Source organism: Phascolarctos cinereus, unplaced genomic scaffold (assembly GCF_003287225.1).
Source record: "Phascolarctos cinereus isolate Bilbo 61053 unplaced genomic scaffold, phaCin_HiC Scaffold_1;HRSCAF=81, whole genome shotgun sequence".
NCBI lineage: Eukaryota > Metazoa > Chordata > Mammalia > Diprotodontia > Phascolarctidae > Phascolarctos > Phascolarctos cinereus.
In genome coordinates, this window is record NW_027555514.1 from 215,215,214 (window position 1) to 215,230,652 (window position 15,439).

Here is a 15,439-nt window from a genome sequence, read left to right on the forward strand (position 1 = left end):
AAGTAAGATAATAGCTAGGCAAGCACTTTGAAATACAGGAAGTGCTAAATTGAGTAAAACTACTTTAATTACTAGTTTGGAGATATTTGGTTGTAATGCAGTTCTTCTCTGGATCTTGGTTCTATATCTTAATTGAATTTAGTACAAAAGAAAACTCCAGTCTTAACTCTTGTTTGCTATGTGACTGAGTAAACTCTCTGGGTCCTACTTTCCCCAAACAGAACATAAGATTCGTTTCTCCTCTGGCCCACCCTCATTTGCACTCCTTCCTGCCCATCTGCCCCATTTTCAGATGCTACTCCCATAGGCCTGCTGCTGAGTCAGATGATACTAGATGGAATTTCTCTGGGAGGCTGGGTAGTTGAAAGTATGGTGAGGTGTGTCTGGGAATAAAACATCTTATCAATATCAATTTTGTTTCTGCTTGGGGTGGATTTAGTACCCAAATTCAATCTATATTTTCCCTCTGGGAAAAAAAGTAGGTTGTGTCTTTCATGTGACTGCAAAGAAATACAATGTGAGCCAACATAATAGCCATAGTATGTAGTAGAAAAGCAGCTCTCCTCACCCCTAGCCTCTCCATTCTTAAGTTTCGATAGCTACTTCTCTAGGAACATGAGTTTAAAAGTCCTTCAATCGAGAAGTATGCCAGAGTCAGCTTGAACCAGCTCTAGCTGATTGTTAAATTTTCAGTGAGAGCACTTAAGTATTTACCAGAATCCACTGTCTCCATCTATATCAACCTCCTCACTCTTCAGCTCACTGACTCTTCAACTCAGATACTATCTTTACCACCCCTAAAAAAAAAAAAAAGACATCTCCCCATCCATCACCTACATCTCACCCTCAACTACCACTGAGCCTTTCTATTATCCATTCTCTCACCCAGTATGCCCTTTTCACTTCTCTCTAGCCATTTCTCACCTTCCTACCTCTCCATGCTCTGTAAAATCCATCCTTTGGCCCAGTCTTCCCTAACTCTCCTCCCCAGGACTAAAATCTGAGGGTTCTATCCAGTTCTGTGTCTTTCTATGTGTGTGCGTGCCCTAAAACTTGCCCCATCTCTGATATTAGGCTATGAGTTCCCCAAAAGTGAGGAATAATTGTCTCCCCCCCACCTTTGGATTATAATAGCCAGAGCAGCAAGGCTATGCACACCAAGTGAAAGTATTTCTTAAGTGCTATTGTCTCTTCAACAATAGGTGAGACCATACCTGAGAGTGTTTCAGACCAAAAAGGGGTACTCAGGGATGAAAAGCATAGCCAAACAGACTGATACACAGAACAGTTTATTGGAAAAGCACCCAAAATGTCAGCCCTTTGAAGACCAAGTCTCAACAATGAAATGGAGCCAATGGCAATACACTGCTGGCCATTCTTTCCCCAAGGGGGTGAATGTACCTAAATGCCATGTTGTCCCCATCAGCAGCAATGAAGGGAGTTCAAAGCTGGGAGTGGGGTGCAGAAAGAAGGAAGTGGTATTACATCACAATAAGGAAGGAAATGAAGGTAAGTCCATGTCTTGGGAACCAAACATATTCCTTGTTTCAAAGCCAATATGTCCATGCCCTCAATCCCCCATAATCCCTTAAGACTGCTTCAAGAATCTCATCAGATTCTCCCTGTAGGCACAAATATCTCTTATCTGGAGAGCTCAAGGGCAGGCAGGAAAGGCAAAGGAAAGACAACTAGAAGGCTAAGCACAATTTCAAAATACCAGCCACGCTGACAGAACTTCTAGCAGGACATCTGGATACTGCGGATGCCTGTGGGAACATGACTAGAGAGCAAGGCAGAAACAGGACCCAGTGGCCCATATCTGTTGTTCTCTTTCCTTCCACATCTGCCCCTCGTATTCCCAACAGAAATTCTTCCTTATGGAAGAAAGGTCCATTACCAATTACCTCTGGGACCCTCCCCCATGGGAATATTATTGCCTACTCCAAGATAATCCTCAGGATTAGGATGGCCACTTAGATCATTTTCAACCTTTAGTATGGGCAGGAGATTCTACTGTCCCCAGAAGGATTGAGGAGTTAATTACAGTTCAAACACTGTATATAGCAGTCCCTCTGGAAATGACAGATCCTCTCTTCCCAGGCAGTGTCTGCCTTGCAAATAACTCTCCAGAAAGAAATGTTCATGTCTGTGCTTATTGTTGTTGTCAGGTTGTCGTACAAGCTATGGGCCAAGGAGGAAAAAGGGCCACTAAGAGTCCCAATCTCTGGAGCTGAGACACTTGGTACAGTTACAATCACCTCTCAATTACCTGCATTGGGGAGTCCATGAAACTTCCTTTTCTCCATTACAAAACTAGACTCTAGAACTCAATAGACAGATCCAAATGAAAGAATAGTGAGGTCTAGCATGACCCATGTATGTCTGAAGATTTGTATATGTGTCTGTCTTTCTGTCTGGATGACTGAGACAGCTATAAATGAATTTTGGATTATCTGTTCCTTGGGATCAACCATATATTGCTCCTCTAACTTCTCTCCTCCACTCAAGCCCACCTTCATCCAGCAGCTCAATTCTGCACACCTATGGCACCCCACACACATTGACACGTAACCAAGGCTCCAATGTATTTACAAAATTGTTGAGTCTAATCAGGAAGAGGCTAGGAAAGGGGCTAGGGAAAGGCTTGAGGGGCAGGTGAGATCAGAAACTGGCAGCCATAATAGCGGAAATCCTGGGTGGCTAAGGCATTTGTCACACTACTCGATGACATGTCTGCTGGAGGAGTTGGTAGAGGTTCGGATGATTTGCACCCTGGAAGAGCTGAGCCCACTTTTCCTGCTTCTGCTGCTCTCTCCATACCCGCCACTGCTGCTCCCCCCATAAACTCCTCCACCACCCCCTCTGGAACTGCCACCACCCCTACTGCCCCCATAGCTCTCTCTGCCACTGAAGCTTCCAGATCCTCGGCCAGAGCTGCTCCCATAGCTGCCGCCGCCTCCGCCATAGCTCACGCCGCCTCCGCCACCGCTGCTGCTGCCTCCAATGGTGACTTTGCTGCTCTGTACAGCTGCAAGGAAAAGTCCAGACCAAAGGGCTTGGTCTACAGAGACTCCACTATGTGTGCTGGTGTCCCTCCTCCCATACTGATTGGTCTACCAGTAGCATCCTTCAGGGAGGTCCTGCACCTCCATATAATCCTTAAGTCCTCCCCACCTCCACATATACACATGCACTGCTACTTACAGATGCTAACAGGGTTCTGAAATTCTCCTGACATCCTGAAAAACAAAATAGAGCCATGTCAACCGGTCCCACAAAACCTGAAGTAGATGTAGATCACAAATACATGGTGCCTTAAGTTTTATAAAGTACCTGACGTATCATTCGATCCCCATGACACCCTGTTAGGTGTCAAGATTATCCCTGTTTTACAAAAGGGTAAACTGAGGCTCGGAATGATTAAGCAGCTTGCCCAGGGTCACACAGCTAGTAATACCTGAAGCAGCATCAAAGCCCAGGTTTTCCCGGCCCCATGACACAGCTTCTCAAGAAAGAAATAAGGCCAGGACACCAAGAAATCAGGGTTGGGATGGAATCATGGAAAGTAAGGGAACTTAGTCACCAGTTAGTCCAAACCCCTAATTTTATAAATGGGAAAAGTGAGGCTCAGAGAGAGGCAATAGCTTGTTGGAAGATAGTGGTAGAAGACAGGATGGAGCTTGGGTCTCCTTACCCTGTCCAGTGTTCTTTCCTCTGTAAGACATAGCCTAAGTTAAACTAATTGTTCAGTGTACAACCCTATACCCCATCCCCATCCAGGAAAACTTAGGTTCAGGCTTCTGTTTTTCATTATCCCTGGAGACTAAGAGAAGAATGTATTCATCCTAAAGCAGGAAGAGCTGAGCTTAGACCCAAGGAACAATTTCTTATCAGAGATTTTTTTGAGAGATGGTGGCACTGCCATCCTTCAGGGATCATAAGACACTAGAAACAGCCTCAGGTGGCTAGGAAAGCGTGGAGGCAGGGGAATGGAGAAAATGACCTCTCAAGAGCACACTGAGCTCACTGAGACAAGTCTCTGGCTGTCCCCATGCCCACCTGATCTCCTCTCCCTCCAGCAGTTTCCTATAGGTGGCAATTTCAACATCCAAGGACAGCTTGGTGCTCAGCAGCTCCTGGTAATCGCGCAGAAGGCGGGCCATCTCTTCCTTGCTCTGATGGAGAGCCTCTTCCATGTCTTGCAGCTTCTGCTGGGCATCTTGGAGGGCTTGATCCCCTCTCTCCTCGGCATCCGAAATGAGTGATTGCACTTGGCCAATCTGTGCCAGAGAAAAACCAGGAAGGAGTCAATGAAGTAGCCCCTTGCATCATTCACAGATCCTAGATTCTTAGTGCTAAGGGGACTTTGGAGGTCCCCAATTCAATGCACTTATTTTACAGAGCAGGAAACTGAGGCCCAGAGACATGAACTGACTTGCCCAAGATTGCGCAGTGTCTGGAGAAGAGCTGGAGAAAAGACTTAGAGACTGGATTTGGATTCAGTAAATCTGAGGGCAAGGATAGTTTATGCAGGTTCTCTTCTCCTAGCTAGTCATTATATTTTTGCACCTACTCCCCTCTCCTGCAGCTCAACAGATGAAGGGGATGCTTTTGATGCCCAAATGCTTTATTGTCTTCCTCCTTCCATATGTGTAGAATGTATAGTTTTCAGGGAGAAGGGGGCGGCTCTGCTTTTATATGCTCCTAAGAGATGAAACTGTCCTTCCCTATCTCAGAAGGCAAAGTCAGTGGGAGGAAAGAATGAATAAAGAGAAGTAGGTGACACCAAAAGATATAAAGCTCTCTACTGACTTTCTAACCCTTCCCAGCCCAGCCAATATCCCCACAAGATGGCTTTGTCTCTTATCTAAAGAGGTGTGAACTCCCATGTCATTTAAACTCCCATGTTTATACTTGAAGGCAAAACCACAACCCCAAATCCAATAGAAATAGGTATATTTTGTTCACTGTTTGGGATCCTCTGTATCCCATCTCCTTCATGGGAAAAACTAAGTATTAATTCCTTCATGTAATGCCTTTGTGTGTTTAAGTAATCTCCCTCCTGCTTTACAATATCGCTGTAGCTACTTCCTTTGCTGGTATCACCCTCATCCCTAAAAAAACATACTACCCACGAGGGGCAGCTAGGTGGCGCAGTAGATAGAGCACCAGCCTTAGAGTCAGGGGGACCTGAGTTCAAATCCTACCTCAGTCACATAACACACATTAGCTGTGTGATTCTAGGCAAGTCGCTTAACCCCAATTGCAGCAAAAAAAAAAAATCAAAAAAAATACTACCCATCAATCTGAAATAGACTGTTGGAAGGAAGACAGTCATCAAATCCTATCCTGGAGAGCAAGACTCAATTCATCTCAACTCTTGTTTTGGGGCCAGGCCCATTGTGCTGGGGTAGACACTCTAGGAAAAGGATAATGGGAAAATAGGAATGTTTCACTGAAATCTATTTGGAGGAAGGGAGGCAATAATGGGCCATTTTGTAAACTAACGCTGGAGGCTCTTCCTACCTGTTTCTTCACATTTCCAATCTCTGACTGTAGCCTTTGGATTATCCGATTGAGCTCTGAAATCTCCATCTTAGTGTTCTTCAGGTCATCATCATGTCTGCCAGCTGTAATTTGGAGCTCCTGGTACTGCAGGCCAGACACCACATCACACTCAATGATGGCTCACCTTGTGGAATCAAAGCTAATCTTCATGAGGTACAACCACCCGAGCGCCATAGTCAAGGTTGCGTTCAACCTAGAGTTGTCCCCTGCCTTCCATAGCCCATCTGAGTACTCACATCCCATGAGTTCTGGGCTCAGACTCTGCTCCAATTCGGCAAACTTGCCTCTCCCCCACACTCACCTAACCTCTCCCACCTCTGGGTCTTTACACCAGCCATTCCTCCAATGTGACCATCTTATGTGAGCCTTCCCCAGTGTGACCCATGCTTATTACTCGTTCCTCCGAGAAACCTTCCCTGACTAACTTAAATGACTGTGGTCAAGCCACTACTCCCCTACCCTCAGCATTTATGGACCTCAATGCACTTAATTTGCATTTTCTTCTTTTTCTGCATCTCTGTGACTCTGTCTCTGTCCTAGACATATGTCCATCTTCCCCTTTAGCATAGTAGTTTCCCAAGAACAGCATATAGATTTCTTCTTCCCTCTGCCTCTCCTCCAACATGTATAGCAGGGGTCTGAAGGTAGAGGACTCTGAATTTGACTTTCTATTACATTAACCTATTTAACTTCTCTTTAGTTCAATTGACCCCACCTTAAGCATATCCATATGGGGCGTTTGAGAGAGCCGACTCCACTTTGACCCTTGAACCAAGGTACAGACTCAGGTTGTGGGACCACTCACCTTGTCCTGGTACATAGCCTCAGTCTCAGCCTTGCTCTTCTGGAAAATTAGTTCATATTGTTCTTGGACTTCCTGGATAATGCTATCTAAATCCAGACTACGGTTGTTATCCATGGAGAGGATGACGTTGGTGTCGCTGGTGGTAGTCTGCATCTGAGACAACTCCTACGAGAGACAGAGATCTGATCACTTGGTGCTCCATTTTTGCTTCCCACTTTCCTCCAAAGACACTCTTTATACTTCTCCAGGAAGCTTCCCAAAGCTAGATCCCAGACTCCCCAGTCCTGCCAGCAGGGTCACCCTCTCACCCCATTCCAACAAGTACAGAAAATCTTCCATAGAGTTTCATTTTCCTACTACCTGTGGTTCTATTTTCTCTGTCTATAACCTAAGTGTTTTTCCCACCTTCCCAAGCAGACTGGGAGCTCCCAGAGGGCAGGAATCTATAGCCTCCTGTCTCTGGATACCCCCTACCTCAACAACAGAGGCAAAGATCTGCATACAGGGACATTTAAAAGTTGGGAGGTGTCTCCCCATTGCCTACCAAATAAAATATAAATTCTTAATGTTGGCACACAGGGCCCTGTACAATGTGTTTCCAACATACTTTTCCAGCCTTATGATATCTCCCTTTGCCATATTCTGTGTTCTAGACAAACTGGACTATTCTCCATCTCCTGTTCTCATTTAGTCGTCTTATGTTTCTATACTTTTGGTCACACCATTCCCCATCTTTAATCTGTTCAAATCCATCCTTTTCTTCAAGGCTCAACACAGGGATCACCTCCTCCATGAAGTTTTCCCTGAACTCTTCCCCAGAGGGAAGAGGGATCTCTCCCTCTTCCAGTTTCTCAGAGCCCTTTGTCTGGACCCCACTCTCCCATGCATCATAGTTATATGTGTGCATATTTTCTCCCCTAATAGAATATGAACTCTTTGATAAGAGAGCACCATCCTATCTCTCTTTGTATAGATGCCTCATCTCCGTATTTATACTAGTAGGTGTTTAATAAATGTTTCTTGATTTTATTCTTGGCTATAAGTGGTAATTCTCTGATGGGAGAAGAGAGAGATCACTGACAAACGTACGTGATATTTAAACTATATATATATATATATATATATATATATATACACACATATACATATACATGCACATACTTGTTTGTTGAATTTAAGTTGAAATAAAACAGTGACTAGCAGACAGGACCACTCCTAATCTATCCAAGATTTAAAGTTTTGTTTAGGTCCTTAAAGACTTGTAGAGAAAAGCAAAAATATCATCCCAATCCCAATATCCATCTTAACACCCAGAAAGTTTTTCCTGTTATAGAACAATTCTAGTGACACCCCCAAAGAGTAGATGAGGACCTGAGGATTGAGACTCCTTTCCCCCTAAGAATCATGCCACATTCAGAATTTTATTTATGGGGGGGGCTAGGCAATGGGGTTAAGTGACTTGCCCAGGGTCACACAGCTAGTAAGTGTTATATGTCTGAGGCCAGATTTGACCTCAGGTACTCCTGACTCCAGGGCCGGTGCTCTATCCACTGCGCCACCTAGCTGCCCCTACATTCAGAATTTTAGGTAGGAGAAAAAGCTAGCTTCCTATGGATAGACACCTTACCGCTTCATGCAGGAACTTCAAGAAGTCAGTGTCCTTAAGCAGTGTGTCCACCCTAGACTGCAGGTCAACTCTGTTCATATAGGCAGCATCTACATCCTGAACAAAAGAAGTAGAGATATTTTGACCTCACAGCCACTTCTCAAATATTGATGGATAAACTGTGGATTATTCAGGCCCGTGTCTTCCTACCTTCCCACCTGCTGAACTTTTACCAGAGGGCAGAGACAAGAACCTCAAGAAAGGAATGGAGTCTCCATCTGTCAGTGTGACTACTTGCAAATAGCTCTGACCCAAGGTCTGGCCATGGGGCAGAGAAAGGCAAAGCACTTGCTTGGCCCAACTGCGGTGCTAAGTTCAGCCTAAATCTCCCACTAGCTGGGCAGTCTCCACCCTCCTTGGATCATGAATAATCAAAAAGATCATTAGTGATTTTAATGTAAGATCAGAATTAAGAGATTTAAAGCAGTCTCTCTTTCATATATCCTGCTTTCAGAGTGAACCAAGATTCAACTTTTCTAGCTGACATAATTTGATTGTCAATAAGCACTTCAGAGGCCAACGTGCATTCCCCTGCCTCCAAGCATCTGGCATCACCAAGGACCACAGGAATCGAAATCTAAGGGTATCCCAGAATTCCCTTCAGTTACTTGGAATGTGGGGAAGGAGTGCTCAATTCAGAGTCAGAAGAGCTGGGCTCTAAACTACCTGTGGCCTTAAGAAAATCACTAGAGCTCTCTGGGCCTCAATTTTCTCATGTATTGGGAGTGGGGAGGGGTTCGTACCAGAAAACGTCAAAAGTCCTTTCAGCTCAAAATCCTATAACTTTGCTACTCACGTCCGCAACTCTCACTCTTGCTTCCACCCTCCATTCTGTGCCCATGTGGCATCTTAGCCCTCTCTAGCCACCCACCTTCTTCAGCATGACAAAGTCATTCTCAGCATTGGTCCTTTTATTGATTTCTTCCTCATACCTGCAGAGAGAGAGGTGCAAGAAAAATGCAAATGGCCAACCCTGGATCCTTGAGGGGTCCTTTCAAGTATAAACAGTCAGATGCACACTTGCTTATGGGATTGAACATCTTCCCCAGACTGAGGCTGCTAGGTGGCATGCCAGGGTAAACTCAAGGTCAGGAAGATCAGAGCTCAAATCCAGCCTCATACACTGACTAACTATGTGACCCTGGGCAAGTCAATCTTATTCTGAAAACTGTATTCAAGTCAATACTACAGTTGAAAGTAGAAATTAGGGCTCCACTCACCAACCCTGTGACTCTCCATACCAAACCTCCCATCCCCAGTCACCACTCCTCAATATGTGTGATCTCCCTCTATTAGAATGTAAGGTCCTTGAGGGCAGGGATTATGTCACTTTTATACCTGTATCCCCAGTGCCCAGAGCACAGTGTATGGTATATAATAGGCACTTATTAAATGTTCTTTTTTCCATCCCTTCATTTCAGTCTAACATTCTTTCCACTGTCATGCTATTAATCTAAAAAAAAATATCAATTATAGTTTTGGAAAGTGTTGAGTTACTATTATTAATATATAATTGGGTAATTATAAAACATTCCAATATAATCTTATTACTACTATGACATATTCATAGATGCATATCTGATTCCAGGACATTTGTTATGATGAGTTCCCTAAGCACACACCACAGAAGGTAGTTCATAAATGGGGCAGGTTATGGAGGAAAGCTAGTCTGAGATTAACACTGGATAATTATGTCATTTATAGGCATTACTGTACCATCATTACCATAGCTCCTAAAAGGCTAATAATGATAGCTAACATTTATATAGTGCTCTAAAATTAATGAAGCTCTTTACATACATTATCTCATTTGATCTTCACAACAAACCCTAAGAGGTAGGTGCTGTTATTATTCTAATTTTACAGATGAGGAAACTGAGGCCGAGAGAGGTTAAGTGACTTGCCCCATGGTTGCACAGCTATTAAGAAGCTGAGTCAGGATTTGAATTCAGGTCTTTCTGCCTCCCAAATCCAGTGAAGGAACTCTCTCCACCAATGCACATCAACAACCCTTCAACCCCCAAATAAATGGTCTCTGTGTTGTCCTGCCTGAAAAATTCATCTTGTTAGGGCAGCTAGGTGGCGCAGTGGATAGAGCTCTGGCCTTGGAGTCAGGAGGACCTGAGTTCAAATCCAACCTCAGACACTTGACACTTACTAGCTGTGTGCGAGCTAGGCAAGTCATTTAACCCCAGCAGCCTCACCAAAAATGAAAAAACAAACAAACAAAAATTCATCTTGTTGCAGTCAACCTGGTAAAGGGCCTCTCTAATTGGGCTTCTAATAAGACACACAGAGTCATTCTAACTTGGTAGCAGCTGACAGAGTTTGCAATCTACTTGCATTGATCATGTGGGGCAACCTCCATGACATGATAGGGTTCCAGAGCTAGTACTTTAATGGAGATATAGTAACATGTATATAGTACTTTGGGTTATGAAGCTCTTTTTCATGTACATTATGTACACAACTGTCCTGGAGACAGGTAAGACAGGAAGGGTTAGGCTCATTCTATAGATGAAAATTAAACCCCAGGAAGGAGAGATGACCTGCAGAAGGTCACATAACTAGGACTTCCCCTGAGCCAAATTTCCCTCCTCACTATGGCAAGTTTTCCTAATATATCCCATCCTCCACCTCTCCCCACTCTGGGCTCCCACGCTCACTTGGCCTTGAAGTCCTCTACTAAGTCTTGCATGTTTCTTATCTCTGAGTCTTGGAGCATCCGCTCGCCATTCAGGCTATCCACCTGCCTCCTCAGCTCAGCAATGTAGGACTCCAAGATGGGCTCCAGGTTGTTCCTCCGGGTGGTGGTATTCACCTGCTGCAGCAGGTCCCATTTTGTCTGCAGTACCTGGTTCTGCTGCTCCAAGAACCGTACCTGGATGCCAAAAGAGCTATTGGAGCCTGGTTCCCTGGACTTTGTCATCAGTCCTACAGCTGAACCCCTGAAATGCTTTCCCGAAGCTTCTTGAGGTCAGAGACTGTCTCACTTTTCTATCTGTATCCCTCATGCTTAGCACATTACTTGACCCATAGTAAACATTTAATAAATTAAATTTATTCACTCATTTATTGGTTTCCTCTCCTGTAAAAAAAAAAAAAAGAGTACAATATTTGCTTTACTTGACAGGGTTTTTGTAAGGAAAGTATTTGGTAAACAAAGAAATGTGAGGCATTATTCTTGTTCCTGAGTGTAGGAACTGACCATATTATCCATTCTCACTGGCTACCCACTAAGCCCTCCTCTTTGCTCTCAGCTTTGTATTTTGGGCTATCCCCAGCCCTTGCTAACTCACCTTTAGTCAGGCAGAGCTGCAAATGACCACTCTCCTGTCTGAGCAAGGGCCAGAATGTGCCCACCTCTCCACAGTTTCTTAGGCTCTTCCCAATCCCCATAATCATCCCTGCCGGCACCAGGCCACCTCCTCCTGAAGGAGTAGGACTAGGTAAAACCTTTGTTATCGAATGTAGCAATGGGACACTCATCTCAAGCAAGACTCTGCAACACTCCTAGGCTCAGGGTGCATCCGGAAGCCTCTATATCTCAAGCCCCTTATGTCTGAGGAGCTAGATCTTTATTGATTATGGCTTGGAGACAGAAAAAAAATTCCCAAAGAAGAAAATCTCGCATGATTTCCTTTCTTGTTTATTTCACTGGGAAAAGGGATTAAGCAAGAGGCTTCCAAGGGTGGTGTCAGTATGACTTGTTTTTATGGGAGACTGTTCACAAAGACACTCTGTGAGACATGCCAGCTCTCCACAACCTATTTTTATCCTGCAGTTACTCACAGGAAGAACATCAAAGCTGATAAGGGAACTTCAGCATCACCTGGTCTAATCCCCCGAGTTTTCACAGAAGGAGGCCAAGAAGAGTGAAATAACTTGCCAAACATCACACAACTTGTAAACGGCAGAGATTCTAATAGAGATCCATTTAACAGAGGTCCAAGTCCAACCTTCTTATGAGTGAGTGGAGAGATTAGATCTAATCAGCAGAAAAGCTGCTGGGCTTCTACAACGCTATGTGAAGTGTGGGGTAAGGGATGAGGCCAGAGAGGGACATAAAGAAAAACAGATGTAAACTCTGCCCTCAAGAACTTTGGTTCATCCCCCTACTACTTAGCACAAGATTTTGCTCAATAAATGTTTGTGGAATGGTAAGAAGTAAGAGGGATTTTTGAAAAAATTGTTTTGGCCAACATCAAATAGTTGGGGCATGGATTACAAAGCATATCCACAAAGCAAGGTTAACCTGGACTGTGTCTCTGTCTATAGCTTAATCACCTATGAAAGGAGAAAATTTGATAAAGGGGAGGAGGAAGAGAAGAAAGAGGAGAAGGAACAGGAAGAGAAGAAGGAGGAGGAAGAAGAGGAAAAGAAGGAAGAAGAGGAAGAGGAGGAGGAAGAGGAGGAGGAGGAGGAGGAAGAGGAGGAGGAGGAGGAACAGGGGGAGGAAAAGGAGTAGAAGAATAAGGAGGAGGAGGAGGAGGGAGAAAAGGAAGAAGAGAAGGAAAAGGAGGAAGAGGGAGGAGGAAGATGGGGAGGAAGAGGAGGAGCAGGGGAGGAGGAGGAGGAGAAGGAAGGGGATAAAGGGAGAGGAGGAGGAGGAGGAGGAAGGGGAGAAATGGGGCAGGAGGAGGAGGAAGAAAAGAGAGAGGAGGAGGAGGAGAAACAGTAGAAACACAAAGTAACCAAGGCAACTTCCAACAGACTTCTCCTTTCCATACACTCCTATGTCCTCCCCCAACCCCTTCTGTCCTGTTCCCAGTGTCTGCTCTCCTCTCTTCCAACCTGCGTCTTTGGGATCCTGCTGCTGAAATACAGATAAACATGTCCGCATTTCCAAGTACAGTTAATAGGCTGAGCTGGTTCTGTTTGGTCTTTACACTGTCATGCTGTATGAACTCGGAGAAAGTGGCTGAACTTCTCGGGGAAGTGATTGCACCTCTCTAGACCTCTGTTTCTTCATTATACCGTAGCCAGGAGGATGAAAAGAGAGTCATCTTCACATTCTGGGAATCCTTCCAAGAGTGATGCAGCAACCCCTATGTTAAGTCCCAGTTCAGAGAGTGGAAAAGGAGGAAAAGGGAAGTGGTTGCTAAGCTGCCAAAGCACTTAATGATTTCTCTTCTAGAACCAGGTACAAAATGGGATTAAAACTGGTAGTCCGGGGGGCAGTGAGGTGGCACAGTGGATAGAGCTCCAGCCTTGGAGTCAGAAGGACCTGAGTTCAAAATCCAACCTCAGACACTTGACACTTACTAGCTGTGTGACTCTGGGCAAGTCACTTAACCCCAAGTGCCTCACCAAAAAGAAAAAAAAAACCTGGTAGTTTTAGGAAGAAAGGGAGGGTGCAGAAAAGAGAGGTTCTTTTCTTTCCCTGTGGTTCCACATTGTTGGCTTTCAGAGATCTGAAGGGGAAGACACAGGAAGACTCACAAACTATATGGTAACTCTTACATGCAGCCAGAGGCACTTAGTGAGTCAACCACCTGCTCCATCAGAGCTTCCAAAACTTGCAGGAAAGAGGATGTGGGTAGGAAGCCAGGTCTTTTTTTTTCTAACAGACCATCATAATCTCTAGAGCAGGGGTCCTCAAATTTGGTTGCATTCTGGACCCTTTCTCAGGATAATGTTTTTAAATGCATGAAATAAAATATATTGGATTACAAAGGGGAACAATTATATTGAAGTACAGTTAGGAAAATTTTTTTTAAAAATAAGTTTATGGATCCCAGGTAAAAAATACTTGCTGTAGACATGAAAGAAACCTCAGAGATGATCTATTCCAAGGTTCCTATTTTGAAAAGGAGGAAAGTGAGGGGGAGAGTTGAGATGACTCCTAATGTCCCCATGGATTATGCCCTTTCCTTCCCCAAGGGGAGGGGGGAAGAGCAAAGCTAAAGCATCTTCTAGAGGAGTAACTGAGGCTTTACAGCACTGAATCGCTTCCCTCAGGTCACAAAATCTGGTGTAGTGGATTAGGCATGAGACTTGGAGTCAGAAAGACCTGGGTTCAGATACTACCTCAGACACTTACTAGCTCTGTGACACTGAGCAAACCCTTCAACCTCTCCCGGACTCAGTTTTCCTAATCTATTAAATGAGCAGGCTGCACTCCATGACTTCAAAGGTCCCTTCTGGCTCTGAATCTAGGATTCTATAATTCATTACCAGACTAGAGCTAGATAGTCAGGCAACAAGCATTCATTAAGTACCCTGCACTAGGGATACAAAGAAAGGCAAAAGACAATCCCTGCCCTTGAGGAGCTTACAATCTAATGGAGGAGACAACAAGGAGACCTTGTTCACTGTTCTGTTGATATTCCCAGTCAGCCAAGCAGGTCCCACGAATTGGTGTCTCCCTCTATCACTCCCTAAACTTAAGAGCAAGTCACTCACCTTGTCAATGAAAGAAGCAAATTTGTTGTTGAGAACTTTGATCTGCTCACGCTCTTGACTTTTTACTTTCTGAAACTCAGGGTCCACCTCCACCCCAAGAGGCTGAAGGAGGCTCTGATTAATGGTCACCTCGCGAATGCCCCCTGGGGGACAGGAAGGACCAAAACCCCCAAGGCCAAAGCTACCACCCCCAAAACTCCTGCTCCCAAAGCCACGCCCACCACCACCACCACAACCTCCACCTCCAAAACCTCTGCCTCCTCTGCTCTGCCAAAAGCTACTGGCCCCATCCCCCACCAGGCTGCTCCCACTCAGATTATAGAGGCTTTGACTGGTATAGCTGCCCCTAAGCCGACTGTAACCCCCAAAGCCACCAGCACCACCAGCACCACCTCCACACCTCCCATCTATGCGGCACACAGACCCGCCGGTCTGGCTTCTCCCACCAAAGGATCTGGCACTGTAAACATGCCTGCTCCCCAATCCAAAGGCAGACCTAGAACTGAACTGCCGGCTCATTGTTTCTCAAGCATCCAGAGAGACAGAAGGAGAAGGGGCCCTGTCAGGAAGGAGAGGAGGAGATCAGAGCAGGAAGGAGACACAACTCCTTTGACAAGAAAACTGGCACTGCCCCTTATATATGCAATTGGGCTGGGTCCGTTCTCCAACCCTTGGGAGGAGAATAATATTTAGTTTACCTGCCAGCAATGAGTCTGGTTCAAAACTAATACCTAGGAGTTGCAAAAACCCCATTGCAGACAAACTTCCCTAACTTGCTCATTTATCTTTTATCTCTCCCTACCTGCTTAGAGATTCAATTGAAATGATTACCCAGGATCTGGTTGCTGAAAACTCTTCTATCATTTCCCCCTAAACGTGAGGTCATTGTTTTCCAAGCAACTCCCCAAGAGAGTTGTTTGTTTGGAGATGTGCCCTGAAATCTGGGGCAAGTCGTGGGGGTGCCTGGCCATCCTCCAACATTAATTGAGATGGCT

At 44.9% G+C, this 15,439-nt stretch overlaps 1 protein-coding gene across 1 annotated transcript; it reads right to left on the reverse strand.

The window, feature by feature from the left end:
• Positions 1-1,354: 1,354 nt before the first annotated feature.
• LOC110194129 (keratin, type II cytoskeletal 1b-like) lies at positions 1,355-14,963 on the reverse strand. Its single transcript, XM_078156977.1, has 9 exons — positions 14,445-14,963; positions 10,706-10,920; positions 8,911-8,971; positions 8,001-8,096; positions 6,374-6,538; positions 5,527-5,652; positions 4,060-4,280; positions 3,205-3,239; positions 1,355-3,028 (listed from the first exon to the last, which is right to left on the reverse strand). Exons 1-9 carry the CDS (start codon positions 14,961-14,963, stop codon positions 2,718-2,720), a joined length of 1,749 nt encoding a protein of 582 aa, XP_078013103.1. The 3' UTR covers positions 1,355-2,717.
• Between the last annotated feature and the right edge of the window lie 476 nt (positions 14,964-15,439).